The following is a 17,424-nucleotide window of genomic DNA, read 5'->3' as shown; positions in this document are numbered from 1 at the left end:
TAGCAGTTTAACCATTAATCCACTGGAAGACATTTGGATGGTTTCCAGTTTGGGGCTATTATGAGTAAAGCTGGTATGAACAACTGTATATATGTGTGAACATACATTTTCAATTTTCTGGGATATATGCCCAGAAGTTAATTGCTGGGTCATGTAAGTACATGTTTTGTCTTTTTTGTTTTTTTTGCTCAAGCCTGAGGTTTATTTTGTCTTTTAATATGACTTTGCTTACTTTTTCCTTGATGTGGCCTCTTCTGTCCGTCTAGCTGTGCAGTTTATTCTATCAGTCCTCAGGTCCATTTCTTAGGTATTCAGAATGATTTGATAGTTATCTAGCTGTGTTCAGGGGACAAGGCAAGCCTAGGGTCTTCCTACTATGCCGCCATCTTAGCTCCCCCCTGCGTGTTTGGTCTTCATAAGGAATTGCCAATGTATTTTCCAGAGTGGCTGGAATGTATGGAGCAATGAGTGGAGCAATGTATGAATGATCCAGTATTTCCTCATTTGCCAACATTTTGTATTATCACTATTTTCTGTTTTAGGCATCCTGATAGGTGTGTAGTGGTATCCCATGGTTTTAATTTACATTTCCCTAATGGCTAATGATATTGATTATCTTCTCATGTGCTTATTTGCCATCTTTACATCCTCTTTGGTGAAATGTCTGTTCATGTATTTTGCCCATTTTCACCAAATTGGAATTTTTTTTTACTGTTGAATTTTGAGAGTTTTTCATGTGATCTAGATATCAGTCTTTTGTCAGATATGTCCCATGTCCTTTAGACATAACCCCTGGAGTCTTCATAGTTTCCTTGCTTTCTGGTATGGTAAGTATTTGAGGTTCATTTTGTTGAATGGAATTTTAAGCTTTTAGAAATATTTAGAAATGATGTAGAACTATACCATCCTTTTTCTTTCTGAAGCAGTTTGGTTATTGAAAAGGACAGGGAAGAAATCTAGGAGAGAAACATCTGGTTAGACCCACTAAATCCCAAGGCTCCCTGTAACTCACTCATCCCACACACCTCCTTTATGTTCATTTATTCCTTAAAGCATACTGTGTGCTAAGATGCAAGCCAGGTGCTGGGAATAAACAGGGAGTTTCAATATAATGTGACATATATGCATGCTGAGGTTAAGTGCTGGAGGCCCCTACCTGGGGAGTCAGTGAAGGAGGCTTTCCAAAGGATATGATAACCTGGCCCAGATGACAGGTAAGGCAGGGGGATGGAATCAGGACTAAGCTGAGGTAGATCTTTCAAAGAGCATATTTAGAGACCCCAAAGGAAAAAAGTGTGTTATATTCTTGGGGTGCCCTGGGAGTGCCATCTTGGGAGTCCTAGACTGCTCCAATGTTTAAAACAGGACACCTTTTTAAATTTAATTAATTAATAATTAATTAAAACAAGACACCTTTATGGAAGGCAGAGAAGAATGTAGGCTGATACCTGAATGTTGCTTGGTATCGTCTTGGGTAAGGAGTTAAGGAGTCAATAGAATTACTGCCTAGCTTTTGTCTCTTAGGTTCCTGAAACTCCCGTCTCATTCCTTTCGTAAAGAATGAAAGACCTAGTGCAGAGAAAAGAGACATCTCTGCTTTGGGCAAGGGCCTAAGGCACCATCCAGGTATGGAGACAAGAGAGCCAGGCCTGGTCTGTTGGGTTGGTTCACCTTGATGTTCCCGGCCCTCCTGCCCGATCATGTTCCTGTCTTCCAGATGGGAGGTGACACGCCTAACCTCCCGACAACTCTGTGTTCTTCCAGTACTCTCGCCAGCAGATTGCACCATCCATGTCAGGGGTCTGGGGTGTCCCTTGTGTGTGAGGGGGCACACTACACTCTCTTGGGGGTTGTGGGCGAGATTTTACATTCATTAAAAGAAAGCATGGATTTAAAAAATAATAAAGTTTAGGAACACCCATTGACACTCTCTCCTCCCAGGTCTCCTTGTGACAACCACCTCCAAAATCTTCACATTCTGTCTGGCCATAAAAGTGAGATTTGGGCACCCTTAGTATTGTGTTGTCATCACTGGTATGAACTAGTCACTCCCTTGGAGTACTCATCAGAACTTTCCCATGCAAGATACAAAGGGTCAGCAGATGGGAAGTCATAGACCTTGTGCCCCCAAAGATGAGGTGATCTGAGGAATAGGTTCACCAGTTTATTTCCTGATAAAGTAATTTCCGAGAGCTTATGTAAAAACAGCCAGTGAGCAACGTGCAACAGTGATCTGTAAATGAAGACACTACTCAATATATTCCAACAGCCTCAGGTTGGCTTTGGTGGGACAATCTGCCAAGGGTTGGGGGCCAAGAGGGAGCAGAGCGAAGCCAGGTCTCTGCATAAGTGAGGGCTCAGATGTGGACTGGCTACCAGGGGTGGACTTCAGAGCCAAATGTCAGAGCTGCAGTCACCCCCAGGGTAGCGGAGTTCATGGGCCAGGGCTGGGCCTAGCGGCTCCTTCCCAAAGTCCACGAGGAAGTTGGGGTTCAACTTCAGGCCTCCCTTTATTGTGTCTACATCAATCTGCAGCATCACGGAGCCTTCCCTGGTGGAAACAGGGAGCGGAAAAAAGAGAGGTCAGAGGTGGCCATCCCCTTCCCCCAAGAGTTTGTGATGCAGAGGTAGGTCCTAGGGAAGGAGCAGGGCCTGCAGGGTGGAAGCAGGTGGGGGTGCCCAAGGAGTCTTCAGAAAGCCAGACTCTTCTGGGAGAGGAGGGCTAGGGAGGGAAGCCCAGGCGGTCTGCTTCTCACCTGATGAGATCAGGGTAAAACTGCTTGTCCCAGGCACTGTACAGCGACGTGGTGACATATAGACGCTTCCCATCTAGGCTAAGCTGGATCATCTGAGGGCCTCCAGGTACCCGTTTCCCCTTGGGAAAACCAGGGGGTCAGGCCCATGGTAACATATGGGTCCTTGGAGGGGGATCATGGAGTATGCCCCCCACCCCATACTTCTCCAGCATGGATCTGAGGGTCCCATGAGCTGGGCTGGGCGCTGCGAGGTGGGGAGTGATGGGGGAGGGGGAGGGGAGGTAAATCCTCACCTTGACCACCAGGGGCTCTGGCTGGGATTTTAGCTCCTGGTCCTCCAACACTTGCACAGGCCCTCCCTTAACAATGCTGCCCCCAAGGAAGAGCTGGACGGGGAGATACAGAGCGTAAAGGAGGACAATGGTGGGAGGTGAGGACATTGCAGGAAGAGCAGCTTGCCTCACTTTCCCCACGTGTAGCCATGGCTCCCCACAGACCTGGGCTGCACCATCCCTCAGCCTCCAGTTCTGCTATTCCTGCACCTCCTTTATCACCCCCCAGCCACTTCATACCCTCTCCCTCACCCCCAGACTTCTTTTTCCTCCCTCCTTCTCACTCCCCATTCTGTTGGCGCCCCACCTGTCCCGTGAGGCGGGGCCTTTGTGGGTCAGAGATGTCATATTGCCGCAGGTCCCCGTGCAGCCAGTTGCTGAAGTAGAGGAAGCGGTCATCCAGAGACAGCAGGATGTCCGTGATCAGGCCTGGGGTGGGAGTGTGGTTCAGAGGCTTTAAGGACTCTTGTCCCCCGGCCAGGAAGCCCCGTTTGACACCCCCCCCCCGCCCCGGGCACTCACTTGGCATTTCAGGCAGCAGCCAGCCCTTCACCTTCTTGGGGGGCACCTGGATCACCTTCTCCACTGACCATGTACCTCCCTGGGGGTGGGGTTGGGAGGCAAAGAGGTGAGCTTGTGAGATCGGGGGGCTGGGGTCAGATGTGGGTCTCTCCAGGGCCTACTGTCTACAGGGAGCCAGCCGAGGCAGGGCCTTCTTGCCACTGGGGTCTAAGTCCGATGCAAGCCCCGTAAGGTAGGGATGACGTCTGCTTCACCACTGCATTCCCAGCACCTAGCACAGTGCCTACTGTAGAAGCTCACACATACTTTTTGAATGAATACGTGGGAATTTAGGGTTGAGGAGAGAAGAGAGAGAGAGCAAGTGGCCTTGGATTTTGTTCCTGGAGAAGTTGGGCTCCGGAGCCAGGCCGAGGGGCTTGGGTCACGCCTAGAGAGAGCGGTGCCTCACGGCTCTGGAAGCCTGGCAGAGGTACAGGCTGGGACTGCTGGGAGGAGAGGGCCGGAGGACGCAGGTCACCTGATTCTTGTAGAAGCGCTGGATGGTGGAGCTGAGGGCACAGCCCACGAAGCCCTGGGCTGCGTCGGGGTTGTGCAGGAAGCGGACCTCCAGGGGGATGAGCCCATCCTGCAGAGGCAGGGTCTGCACGATCTCGTGACGCTGCCAGTCCCACACGTGTATGTGGCTTCCATATAGCCCTGGGGTGGGGACAGGGCCAGAGGATGGGCTCAGGATCCAGGCAGGGGGGCGGTGGGCAAAAGCCAGGGCACAGCCCCGCGCATTAGGTTGAAAAAACCAGTGGGAGGGATTAGAAAGATGCGTGAGCAAGTCAGAGTACTCAGCACACTCCTATACCAGCACCCCAAGAGTCGGGTTCACAGGAGGGGAGTAAGAGGCCCAGAGAGGGGTTTTCAAGCAGAGAGGAGCGGCATGCGTGCCCGGGCTCCTGCTGACCTGTGGAGGGCATTCTCACCCGCCTCTACGTGAGCAGGGTTGAAGCCATCTCCAAAGACATTAGGAGCCGCCCATTCAGTGCTGATCATGACATTGTGTCGAGGCTGGTACCAGAAGTCATAGCCCATAGGTGCGGCTCCCCCAGGCCGTTCCCATGTCCCCTTCACCTCGAACGTCTCTCCATCCAGCAGCACGAAACCCCCTGAGCAGGGAAGGAAGTAACGTGGCAGGTAGACGCAACAGAGCTGCCACCCTCAGCCAGCCCTCACTCCCAGGCATGTCCAAGAGGCTCCACGTCCATGGCCTGGTGCCCCTTCCTCCCACTGGGTTTGCCAGCTCCTTTGATTCAGGTGTCCAAAGGGTCCCACCCAGAGGACCGGGTGGGAGGTAGGGACTCACTCTGGTGCCCCTACCGCCATCAATTTCATCCCCGTCCTCTCCAGACCACAGGGGAAATTTTCTGTTCCCTTGAGCCAAGAGCCTGGGACTCAGCACCCTGTGCTTCTCTTGCCCAGCCTCCCACTCTCTGTGGGGTTCCTCCCAGAGTCTAGGCTCCATTCTGCTCACTACATTTTTTTTTTTAGAGCAGACAAATTATATTTACTTCTCATTCAACATGAATGCCCAACATGTTTTCTCTTGCTCGGTATGTTATGAAGCCTGGACAATTCTTTGCAAATACAACTAGATGTCAATTCCGAAGTGTTATTAAATCTAGGAGTGTCACTTTTCTCCCATCTCTGAGAAAAAGGAGCTGATAGTCTGCTCCAAGCTGTCAGATGGAGGGCGCTGACAAAATGGGTAAGGTTCAGAGGGAAGCAGCCCAGTGTAGTGATTAGGACTCAGATTCCTGGGTTTGAGTTCCACCCCTACAGCTCATTAGCTGTATGACTTTGGGTAAGTTATTTATCAGTCTGTGCCCTGCTTTCTCATCTGGAAACCAGAGATCCGAGTAGCAGCTCCCTCAGAGGTTGCGTCTGGCACATAGTAGACATTTTGTGTCAGCCCTGATCGTACCATAAATGAGAGAGCAAATGTGAAGATGAAGGGTCCCAAGGACTGTGAGACTTGCTCCTGAATTCATAAAAGCTGACATCAAATGTATGCCTTTTCTGGGGCCATGTCTGTGCTCACATTCCCCACAGTGGACTGTTCTGACTATAACTTTTAACTGAATTCATCAGTCAGGTTTCATCTTCATAGAAATAATTGAAACAACTGAAGTTAATTGACTATGGTTTAAATTTTGGATGAGACCTAGCCCTCTGGTTCTCCCTGGAAGGTCATTCTATCCCCTCCCCAGCTTGGGAACTGTTCCCCCCACAGATGTGCCTACAGTGCCAGCAGGTACCTTTGCCGTTGCCCTTGGGGTCTCCCAGGGTGCTGATCATCACCTCCCCACTAGCCAGGCAGTGGCTGGTGTGGTTGTAGCCCAGGCCACACTTGGCATGGATGTCCTCAGCCTCAATGACCTGGAGGGGGATAAGGAATGGCATCAGAATCTTACAGGGCTGGGGGGACCCACCCACGACTCCCCCATTCCCCTACTCCTATCTGCTGACCCCACCTTCTTTTCCTTCAAGACACGGACACAATTTTCCCAGTGGAAATAGGGCAGAGATTCAATCTGGTAGCTTCTGCAGAGCAGCAAGGGAGAGTCTGAGAGACTGCTAACTCCGCAGGCAGAAAGCACTGACTTCTGTCCCCCTGTCTCATAGCCCTGTGAGACCAGAAGCTTCTCGCCCGGGCCACTGCCAGTATTAACTCCGTATCACCAGCAGCCAGCCGCGAGTGCGTGGCACAAAGATGGTGCTCAAAAACATGTTAAAAGGAAGGATTGGAGGCTCCTGCCTAAGGGAGGGAAAATTAAAAAAACAAAACAAAACAAAAACAACCCCCCCCCAAAAAAAAACCAAAAAACTATTCCCACGCCTCCATTGCCCACCCCCAGGGTCCCTGAGCAAAAAAGGCAGGGCGCATGCCTTGTGTAGCTTCGGGGCCCGGGGATCGGAGCCCACATCCACCACGTAGATACGGGAGGACATGAGACAGGGCAGTATCAACTTGTTGCGTGACTTGGTGCTGTCCCCAAAGCAGCTGCTGCAGGTGTTCCATCCCGAGTGATGCAGCTCATCCTTCAGGTTTGGCATGGGCAGCCGGTGGATGACCTAGGATGGGAGTGGGGAGGGGTGGTGCTCACCCAGACCGTGCCTCTGTGAGCCCTGGACCCACTTGGGCTTGGCGGCACAGCACAGCCTGGAATTCATCACTGCCCAGCACCTCAGGGGTGCCCTTGGGTGGAGAACACACTCTACAATCATACCCAAAGGAAGGTGAAGAAGGCTGGACTGGGAAAGGGCATCGCTGGGGCCAGGGCCAGAGGAAGGGTCTCAGGGTCCTCCAGTGCCCGAGCTCCACCTCACCTGGCAATAGTGGGGAGACTTGGGGTCAACGTCCACAGTGGCCAGATAATCCGGGGCCTCAGTGCCAGTGTTTCGGTAAATACAGGGCAGGTAGACAATCTCCTCCCTGGGTCCTAAAGGGTAGCAGGCAGTTAGTGGGGATGGCAGGGCGGAGCGGAATGACAGGGGCGGTGCTGGACGTGCCGAGGCCGAGGTCTCAGGTCGCCCACCCCCAGTAGCGGTGGAATCAGCCGAAGGTGCTGGCCTGTAGAATTCCTTTCTGGGGGCATGGGCTCTCAGACGTTGCACACTGACCTTTCATGGCCTCCAGAGGGGTAGGGTAGCCGGGTCCACACTTCCCGCATTTTGTAGCTGTGGAAACAATGCGGCACGTTGGTTGGACCACTCTCTGGAAGGTGAAGGCTCCCTCCCCACGTGCCACCACACACACCCCGCCACTGGCCAAGGCAGACACACCGTCCCGGGTCCTGTGTCAACTCCAGCGTCATCACTGCCACCCGTCTCCCAGCCCCTCAAAGCTCTGGTGAGTGTGTGCCTGTGGCAGAAGGAGCTGCACACGTAGGACCTGAAGATGGACAGACACTCAAGCAGGACCCAGGGGAGGGCAGGCGAAGGGTGAGCGCGACAGAGGCTGGGTGGCACAGCAGTGACCACATCGACTTGCACCCCAGTCCCAGCGGCTCGCTGACTAGCCATGGGAGCTTGGGCAAGTTACTTAACCTCCCAGCTCAACTTCCACACCATGTGTATAAAAAGAAGGTCCCAAGAACACCACAGCGGGCTTTGAGGAGAGGTAAACAGGACGGTGCCGTCAAGCGGGCAGCGTTGCGCTTGACCGGAGCCAGTCCGCCCGGGCTGCCCTCAGCTAGCGAGGGGGCTCGGCTCGTCCCAGCCGGTATCTTACCGGATCTGGGGCACTTCCTGTTTTCCACCCCTCTGGGTCCTGCCCCCAGGCTGCTGGCCAGAACCTGGATGACTTAGCCAAAGGTCTGGGAAGGAAGGGACAGGAGGCTGAAGTTCAAGGCCATAGGGCTGTTACCACCTGGCTGTCCTTAGACCAGTTTCTCCACCCCCCAGCCCCGTGAGCCCCACTTCCTTTATCTGTGTTTCGTCCACCTCTGGAGGGCTCAGAGGCCCACCGAACAGAGCTGTGGGTGTGGCCCTGAAGTCTGGCAAGAGAAGCCACAGGGATCTACGGCACCAAAGTCGGTGGCCAAGAAGGAGTGCCAGCAGGACCAGGCTTCAGGCATCAGGCTTTGGGGTCTGACCGGGAGGAAGAGCTGAGGAATAGCACAGAGGGAGCTGCAGGCTGAAAGAAATCCCGGACTGGAGAGCACAGACGGGGCGCTGCCTCCCTGCCCTGGCCCGCGGCCAGCGTGGCCACTGCCCTGACAGCTGGGGTGCCGCAAGTGGGGAGGTGGGAGGAGCCGAAGTCGAGCCACCACTGGGCCTGGGCTCAGGCCCTCAGCCAGGAAACCAGGTCTCCTACTCATGGCAGCCAAGTGACTTAGGAGGCCCGGAGGTGGCAACGGCGTTTTTGAGTGCAGAAACCTGGTTTCGAGGTCAGAGCTGATATCTGCTCTCTTTACTTTCTCTTTTTCTTTGGCTAAAAGGGGGTAATAATATCTTACTTTCTTTTCTAGGTGACTATGAAAGTCAAATAAGCCAATGTATTCAGAAGTACTTTTGTAAAGGAGAAGTGCCGTATATATACGGGTAGGGCTGCGCCAGAAGTGGGGGACAGAAATCCCAGGGAGAGGGCTGGGCTGGGTGGGGAAGGGTGAGAGGGCCAGTCCAAGGCAACGAAGGAGACTTGTGCCAGGGCTTGGCACGGGAGGCAAGGGGGTGAGGAAGGAGGTTGCTGGACACAGAACAGAAGGAAATTCAAAACTCCAAGACATCAAGACAGAGACAGGAAACCCGCAAAGCCGAACAGAGACAGACAGGAGGTGTGAGGGAGGTGTTGCCGGCTGCGTCATCGTCCCCTCCCCACCCTCCACCCCAGCGTTTCTTAGAGTCAGTCAGGCCCTGTGCAACCCCAGGTCCCCAGGAGCATCAGTGTTCTTGCCTGACACCCTCCCTGTCTTAAGCATCTCAAGCACCATCTCTGAACACCTTTGGGTTTGAGATGAACCCAGGAGAAGCTCACTGGGTTTTCCCAGTGTCAGGCTGGCTGCTAGGCATTCTGCCAGGCCAGGGGAGAGCCAGATGCAAGGGGACAAGGGCCTCGATACTCCCAAGCAGACCCGAGCTCCTCCTCAGCCCGACATCCGGGAGCCCGAGGATGGGGAATAGGGGGGCTTTTGGGACTGGGAAGTTGGGAGGCGCTGGACAGGGCCCAGTGAGAGTGTGTGGGCTCTGATTCCCCTTTCAGAGCGATCGGGGGTTCAGGGTGGCTAGAGAGTGATCTGGCCCTAAGGCCTGGGTTTCCTACTTCCTGGAGTAAAAATCTGGCCCAGGGCTGGAATCAGGATTATCTTTCACCTATGGTGACAGCCAGGGACAAGAGGTTTTCCTTCCGTATGCTCCCACCCGTACCAGATTTTCCCAGCTGCAGAAAGGCCCCTGGAGCCCTCCAGGCCGCCGCCGGGGAGCCAGGTGGGGGTCCAGGGCCACCCATCCCAGCAGTCCCTCTACCCTCCTCTCTTTGCAGCTCTAGAAACATTGGCTGAACTGGGAAATGCAGGGGTGGGGGTGGGGGACACTGGAGCAGGGTTCAACACCCCCTCCCCTAACCAGCTTCCCCCAACCCGGCTTTTCTGTCCCTTCCTGTTTTGTGGGCCAGAGGTCGGCGGCACTTGGCTGTCAGAGGCCCCTCCTTACCCATGCCGCTTGCTGGTGTGCTTTGGTCCTGACCGGGGCTGTGCTGGTGCTGCAGGCAGGCTGTGCCGGGAAGGGGCAAAGGGAAGGAATTTATACAACCAACTGGGGGCGGGGTGGGGCAGGAGGAGGGCCTGGGCTGCAGCCCAGAGGGAAGGAGTGAAAGACCCGGGGCAGCTGGCCAGGACGCTCTCAAATGGCTCGGGAGGCTACCCGGTGTTTGAGTTACTGGGTGCGCGCGCACGTGTGTGTGTGTGTGTGTGTGTGTGTGTGCGCGCGCGCGCACGCACAGGGGTCTGTGCACATGCAGATACGCGCTGTGCCTGCGCACACATCTCTTTTGTGGGTGCCTGGGCATATGTGACTTTGTGGGTCTGCGAATGTGCATGGTCTTGTATACCTGTGCGTTGCCTGTGTGTGTGTGTGCGTGTCTTTGCGTGTGAAAATGTGCCAGCGTGAGCGTTGTGTTGTCTGGACTTGGGCACGTCTGTGTGTCCTTGTGGGAGCCTGTGCCTGCCAGGGTGTTTACGGCTGTGTGCGTGAGTGTGCGTGAGTGTGTGTGTCTGTGTGAGCGTGTGTGTGCACGTGTCCCTGCCTCTAAAGGCTCTTCTCTGTACTTGGATCTGTTTCTCGCCATGAGGGGCACCCGGGGCTGTGGGCCCACTTGCTCCTATCCACAGCCAGGGTCAGCTCTCTCCTAAAAGGACCCTCTCATTCCAGCCATCCATGCTCCAAAAGGCACAACCTTACCCACCCCCCAGCTGCTCACCCAGGTCTTCCTGCCACAGCTGCCCTGACAGGAACCAGGGTTTAGAATATCCAGGTTTCACTTTCTCCAGACTCCTGTATTCCCCTTGAGCTTTGAAGTGGAAGGGAAGTTGGCAGTGCTCCTCATCACTTTCTATTGCCCTCATAAATCTCAGGAGGTGGAATTGGAGTCCCCCCAACCCCATCTCTCCGCTTGGTACCTCAACAGCTCCCAAGGCAGATAGCAGGACCCCAGGGCAGCCCAGCATGGTGCCACTGTCCTTCACTGGCCTGTGACGAGTCCTAAAACTCTCAGGGTCTCCACCTGTCCAGGAAAGAAGGAGAGCTCCAGCTGGAGGCTTCAGTGCGGGCCGGGGCTGCTGAGCCTGCTAGGATAGTGTCCCAGGGACATGTGATGGCCTCCGGGCAAAAGGCAACTGCTTGCTGAAGAACTAAGGCAGGGTTGAGGCCTGATCTGTTAGCTCTCTCTGGGTCTGCCCTCATCCAGAGAAGCCCAGGTTTGAAGGGCTGGACAAGGGAACCCACCCCAACAGTCCTTCATCTTGAAGCCAAGGGCCCCCTCTTTCCTGAAAGCTGGCTGCCTGACAAGGGTAAACTGCCCCACTCTTCTAGGAACCTGCTGACTCTGTGTCTACAGAAGCCACTTTCATCTCCTTGGATGAAAGCTGTGGGGTGAAGTTTTTATTGGGTAGTGAAAGGGACAAAGTTTGGTCTTGAGACTGCCCGCAGAAAGATCCATGGACTTCCCAAACTGGAGTGGAAGGAAGGAGAACAAAACTGGGCTGCCGTATGATGGGTGTCTGTCCAGCCTGGTTCCCGTGGGTGAGGGAGCCCACCCAGGAGGATGCTCCGTGGCCGCCCATGGCAGGGAGCCTCCTTTACCCCCTTCTCCCCAGTATCCCTCCGCCTCTCCTGGCTTTTTCCTATATCTGCATCCTCACCATTACACCATTGGCCAGGCAGGGGCCCCAGTCAACCATGTGGGTGCAGCTGTCCCCCCTGGGCGGCCCCTCGCGCTGCTTCTTCGCCTCTGCTGGCTTCTTCGTCTGCTGGCTCCTTCACTTACCTTGCCTTCAGCCCGCCCCTCTGGCCTCCTCCTCCTCCTGAGGTCTCATCTCATACCTCCTCTACTCTCCTGCTTTGGGGCTTGAAGTAGCCTAATATCCAAGATCTGAGAGAGAAAGAAAGCCCATCCTCACCCTCTCATCAAAAGTCCTGGAGTCATTACCTCCAAAGAGGCTGTGATTTTGCTTGTCCTAGACAAGAGTTGCAAAGCACTGTTCCATCCTGGACTGCCGGCTCTCTCATGCCCGGACCTCGGACCTGGAGTGCTCGGTGGCTCCCGCGTGGCACCCTAGCCTCTACCTGCCGCTTTCTCCCAGAATGCTTCCTCCAGAGCCTGCAATGTGCTTGGGAAAAGTTGTCCAAATTAGGGCTACAGGTGGAGGCAGTCCAGGCTGGCAAGAGAGGTGTCCATGGCCTCTGGCTTGTCTTTGCTCCCATGGTGGGCCACCCTAGTCAGCCTCCTTCTGGCCTGAGCCTGCCAAATGCTGCTTCTCAGGAACTTAAGGGCTCCCTCCTCTATCTGATCCACCCTTCCCTAGCCAACCAGAGTCCAACAGAGCTGGCTGACTCCCAGATTCACACGAAGGGATATGGGGAGAGCCCTGAGCTTCCTGCCCTGGGCTGTCCCTGGGGAGCGTGGGACCCCAGCCCAGGCCTGTTAATCCCAGGAGGTTGTACACTACCCTGATACTGGGCATGGCCACTGCAAAGAAGGGTGGGTGCGGCCCATGCTCCTTCTGGCTCTTTCAAGCTCTAGGAAAGCACAGTAAACATTAGGGGAGGTAGGTTATCAGGCTGGCAGCCAAACAGTCAGGAGATTATGTAACTGCTGCCTGAACTTTGGCTCTGTTCCATCTTCACGGACAGAAAATGGATTCTTGTGACCTTGGGGGCATGGAGCCCGCTGTGGGTTCCCCCTTTTCCTTCCAGCCTCAGCCAGACTTCTTTGGACCTCTTTAAACAGGTCCTTAGACCACCGTTTGGTAAGATGGCGAAGGGAAAAAAGAAGGACTAAACCCAGAGAAGGGAAGGGAGAGGAGATGATGAAGCTGGAGTCTCCAAGAATAAAAATGTTAAAAATGTTTAAAAATGTTAAAAAAAAATGTTGTTCTTCATCTCTAGCAAAATAAAAGTGACACGGAAGCAATCAAAGTCCAGCCAAGGGAGTGATATTAGGGAGAAAGCAGAACTAACCTGTATGAACCACCTGGTCCCACTCACCCTTGCACGTGCGCCCCACTTACCCCTTGCCACACCCCAATCTTGTAAGTAAATCATCCTCCTTTTCCTTAGGAAGAAGCTGAGGCGCAGAAGGGGCCAAGGCACCTGGGAGATGCAGAGCAGGATTCCTACCAAGTTCATCTGACTCTGGAGCTCAGTTTTTCTAATTACTCTGGGGCCATTTTGTGTTTTGTTTGGCTCTGGCTTTGGCGGGGGTGAAGAGAGGGGAGGGTAGCGGGGGAGGCAGCCGGGAGGCAGAAGCACCAGAAGGAACGAGGAAAGCTGTGGTGTTGTGTCTCTGGGGAGTCTCAGAGGCCCTTTCTTGGGAATGGGGAGAGCAGTGAAAGAGCAGGTGTCTCCTGACCTGAGCAGTGAGGTCTTCATGGTGGGAAGGGAGTGGGGGATACCCCGCCCCCGTGCTATAGGAAAGAGACTTCATCCAAGTATAACCATGGTTACCTTTGGAGAGAGGCAATGGAGGGAAGGGGATCATTTTCCATTTTTACTTTATACACTTGCATATTTTAAAAACTAATAAGCATGTATTGCTTTTGTAACCAAAACCCCAAATAAAGGTATTAAATTTTTTGTTGTTTTCGGCCGGTCTGCCCTCTCCTTGGGGAGACACACATATGCGTGGTCATTCATTCATTCAGTCATTCACTCTCGCATTCCCCAAACACTTCTGGAGCACCTGTTTTGGTAGACAAAGTGGGGAACGAGGCAAAGTTTCTGCCTTCATAGAGATGCCATGCCATCATCAAGGAAACATATAAACCAATCACACAATGGCCGATGAGGGCTATGAAGGACCCGCGATAATGTGGGTGGCCGAGAGCAGGCAGGGATTAGACAGGGTCATCTGGTCTATACACGGACGGACCGGCCTGCAAACGAGCAGCCCAACCCACCATACAAGGGGCCTGCGGTGCATGGAGCCGCAGCCTGGGGAGGCCTGAGGTAGGCCTGGCTGCCCAGGCTGAGGTTTCTACCAGCTAAGCAGAGTTTCTGAGCCATGTCCTGCCCCGGTCTCCCGGTCTCACTGCAGAAGGCGGCAGTGTTTACTGAAAGCTGTTACCAGGCCGGCCCTGCTCGCTCGCGGGCCGCGCGGCCACTGCCCACAGCAAACCTGGACAGCGAAGGAGCGTTTTCTTCATCTCGCATCAGAGGAATCAGGGTTTTACGAATTCAACCAGCTGCTCACGCTGACTTCACAGCACCTCCCTGTCTCTGCACAATGCTGAGTTCAAAGCCTGCCGCCCACGGTAACAACAGAGCTCAGAGAAGTGGGGGGGGGGGAGCCCTCTGCCCCGGCTTCCTAAAAGGGGCATGATTTGCGAGGCGCTCGGGGGGCTTCCTGCCCACCCCCCATCTGCTCAGAAATGTCCTCCCTTCCTGACTGCCATGGTGCTGGAAACTTCGCCACTCACGGTGTATTTCTTCGGGATGGGACGCCTCTTCTCAACTTGCCGCTGCAGGGACTCCCCTGAGCTGTTACGTGTGACTCCGTTTTATCGGGAGCCTGCCTCTGGTGATAAGAGCAAGGGAGACACTGAGGAGATGGAAGTGTCTTTCTCTGGAGCGACAGGAAAAGAATAGAAAGTGAGAGAGGGAGAGCTTTTTCTGTATCTCTGTCTCTCTCTCAGAGGAAAATTTCAACATATACAAAAATAGAGAGAAAAGTATAATGAATCTGCAGGTACACCACCCACCTTCCATAAAAATCTGCTCATCACCCATCTGGCTTCAACTATACCTCCCGGCCCTCCTCTACCTTGGATTGTTTTGAAGCAAACCCTGGACATGATAATATTTCTTGCATTAATATTTCTGTATGCATCCCTTCAAGATTAGAATTCTTGTTTTTTAAAACCACCATGTCATAAGCACACCTAAACAAATTAGTAAGTCTTGACTCTTATCAAATATTCGGTGTTCAAATTTCCCCTATCGTCTTATAAATTTTTGTTTTACAGTTCATTTGAATCAAGATCTGAAGAGGGTTCATAGCTTCCTATTGTTCTTAAATCTCTTCAATCTGTAGATGAGAAAGGGAGATACCTCGAAGACAGATCCAAGTTTAAGTGAAGAAGCATCTGACTGGAACAGAAATTATGTGTCTTGTCACATATCTAATCTACCAGAAGAAAAGATGAAGTGGGTTTGAACCCAGGTATGTAGCCTAGAAGAGGTAACAGCAACATCAGTCACAGGGATGCAGGGGAAAGTTCGCTATGACCTCCCCCCACCCCGCCCCTCCTGCCCCAGCTTTCCTCCTGTGCCAAGCCTGGCTCCAGAAAAGCTGAGACACGAACAATAAAATGGCTTTTATGCAATCATCTCTACCTTTACAGAGGCCCACTTGGCTTGCACCTTCTCAGGTAAGAGCCCTGGGAAGAATTACGTCAGTCTTGGTTAATGGCCCAAATTAAGCCATCAAAACCCCTAATCAAGCCTCATTTTGGACATGTTATAATACTATAAATAAAAAATCCAAAGGAAAATAAAAGCCCTTCTATTTGAGGCTGGAAGAACCTTTGGCCCCTAGAGTCATATCCCTGAGTCACAGTTTCTCTACGTAAGCTCAGGACGGGCAGGAACAAATCCCCTCCTTCTCAGGGCCTCCATTTTCTCACCTCACCACCAAAATGCTGCCTGGGAAGAGTGGGGGGATACTCCCTCCAGGGTCCCAAAGACATGGGAAGCCTGAAGCTTTGGGAGGCTTGTCTTCAGTTCTACATGGAATCAGAGGAAGGTCTGGGGAAAAGCCTCACTGCCTTCCTGGATTCTCTGTCTCCCATATACTGTATCTGACCTGCTATTCCCCTAGGATCTCCCCAGGGTCACGTCCAAGTGTAGAAAGATGGAAAGTGCTCTCTGGAATGGGAATATTTTGGGATTTCCTGTCTCAGCTTATCAAAAGACTGCTCAAAACCAGAGTTTAAAAAACGCTTAGGGCGCCTGGGTGGCTCAGTCTGTTGATCATGTCTGCCTTCGGCTCAGGTCCTGATCCCAGGGTCCTGGGATCGAGCCCCACATCGGGCTCCCTGCTCGGCGGGAAGCCTGCTTCTCCCTCTCTCACTCCCCCTGCTTGTGTTCCCTCTCTCGCTGTGTCTCTCTCTGTCAAATAAATACAAACTCTTAAAAAAAAAAAATCTCGAACATATCAATTAGAAAAAGACAAACAATAGAAAAATATTCCAAGGATATGGAAATGAAGGATAAATGGCTAATAAGTAAAGATACCCAATCTCATTAGCAATTACAGAAATACATGTGGTGTTTTTTTTAAGAAAGTTTTTTTTAAAGATTTTTTTTATTTACTTGAGATAGGGAGAGAGAACAAGTGAGAGACCACAAGCAGGTGGAGCGGCAGGCAGAGGGAGAGGGAGAAGCAGGCTCCTCACTGAGCAGGGAGCCTGACCTGGGGCTCGATCCCAGGACCCTGAGATCATGACCTGAGCTGAGGGCAGACGCTTAACCAACTGAGCCACGCAGGTGCCCCAAAGAAATACTTGTTGAAGCAAAAACAGCAGATATGATTTTCAAAAATCAAAAGATTGTTAATATTCAGTGTTGGAAGTAGTGTGGGGACAAGGGCACTCTTGTATGTTTTGGCAAAGGTATAAAATGGTGAGACATTTTAAGAAGACAGCTTAGCAGGCGCCTGGGTGGCTCAGTTGGTTAAGTGTCTGACCCTTGATTTGGGCTCAGGTCACGATCTCAGGGTTGTGAGATCAAGCCCCACGTCCAGCTCCGTGCTGGGCGTGGAGCCTGCTTAAGATTCTCTCTCTCCCTCTCCCTCTGCCTCTCCCCCCATAAATAAAATAAAATTTTAAAATAATAATAAAAAAATAAAATAAAATAAGGTAGTTTAGCAATACCTAGCAATATTTTCAGTGGAAATCCACTTCCAGTGATCCACTCTATGGAAATAGACAAGTATCCAAATATATTAATAAGATGTTCATTGCAACATTGTTCAGAATAGTGAAAAGTTGGAAACAACCAATATGCGAATAGTTAAATATATTATGGAACATCTATAACATGAACACCAAGCAACCATAAGGTATAGTTTTATACATTTTGACATGGAAGGATATCCAAGAAATATGGTTACGGGGGGAAAAGGCAGAAAAATAGTATGATCCCATTTAATTAAAATGATATATAAAATTAATTAGTTAAGCCACAGGGTTTTAATTAATTTGATTCATTTATATATTAAACTAATTAAGCTAAATTATAATGTATAATTACATAGTACATAATTATGTAATTTAATTTAGTGTATAATATAAATATATACTATACATATATATATGTATATATATATATGGTTATGTGTTTGTAGGAAAGGATTTGAAGAGATAAAGCTTCTTTTATCATACCAAACTTAGCAAATGTAACCAACACAGGTTACCTCTGAGGACTTGGATTATAGGGAGCAATTTTTATTTTTTCACATTATGTATTGATTATGTATTTTTTAAATTTTATAGTAAGCTTGAAATACATGCATGATTTAAAAATTGAAATAGGGAAAGAAGATAATAACACTG

At 51.8% G+C, this 17,424-nt stretch overlaps 1 protein-coding gene across 1 annotated transcript; it reads right to left on the bottom strand.

Annotated features, from left to right (window-relative positions):
- Positions 1-2,057: 2,057 nt before the first annotated feature.
- Positions 2,058-9,888, bottom strand: SELENBP1 (selenium binding protein 1). The gene is made up of 12 exons (XM_032397054.1): positions 9,809-9,888; positions 7,280-7,336; positions 6,986-7,098; positions 6,545-6,730; positions 5,914-6,034; positions 4,582-4,764; positions 4,128-4,306; positions 3,611-3,689; positions 3,396-3,517; positions 3,050-3,142; positions 2,757-2,875; positions 2,058-2,551 (listed from the first exon to the last, which is right to left on the bottom strand). The coding sequence occupies exons 1-12, from the start codon at positions 9,810-9,812 to the stop codon at positions 2,389-2,391; spliced, it is 1,419 nt and encodes a 472-aa protein (XP_032252945.1). The 5' UTR covers positions 9,813-9,888; the 3' UTR covers positions 2,058-2,388.
- Positions 9,889-17,424: the final 7,536 nt, after the last annotated feature.

The sequence above is a fragment of the Phoca vitulina genome, unplaced genomic scaffold (genome assembly GCF_004348235.1).
Source record: "Phoca vitulina isolate PV1807 unplaced genomic scaffold, GSC_HSeal_1.0 scaffold96, whole genome shotgun sequence".
NCBI lineage: Eukaryota > Metazoa > Chordata > Mammalia > Carnivora > Phocidae > Phoca > Phoca vitulina.
This window is presented reverse-complemented; position numbering and strand designations above follow the sequence as displayed.

Coding starts and splice junctions, on each gene's coding strand:
- SELENBP1 (XM_032397054.1), bottom strand. Junction 3,518..3,610: donor GCTGCTGCCTGAAATGCCAA/GTGAGTGCCCGG, acceptor CTCCCACCCCAG/GCCTGATCACGGACATCCTG. Junction 2,552..2,756: donor TTTTACCCTGATCTCATCAG/GTGAGAAGCAGA, acceptor TGTTTCCACCAG/GGAAGGCTCCGTGATGCTGC.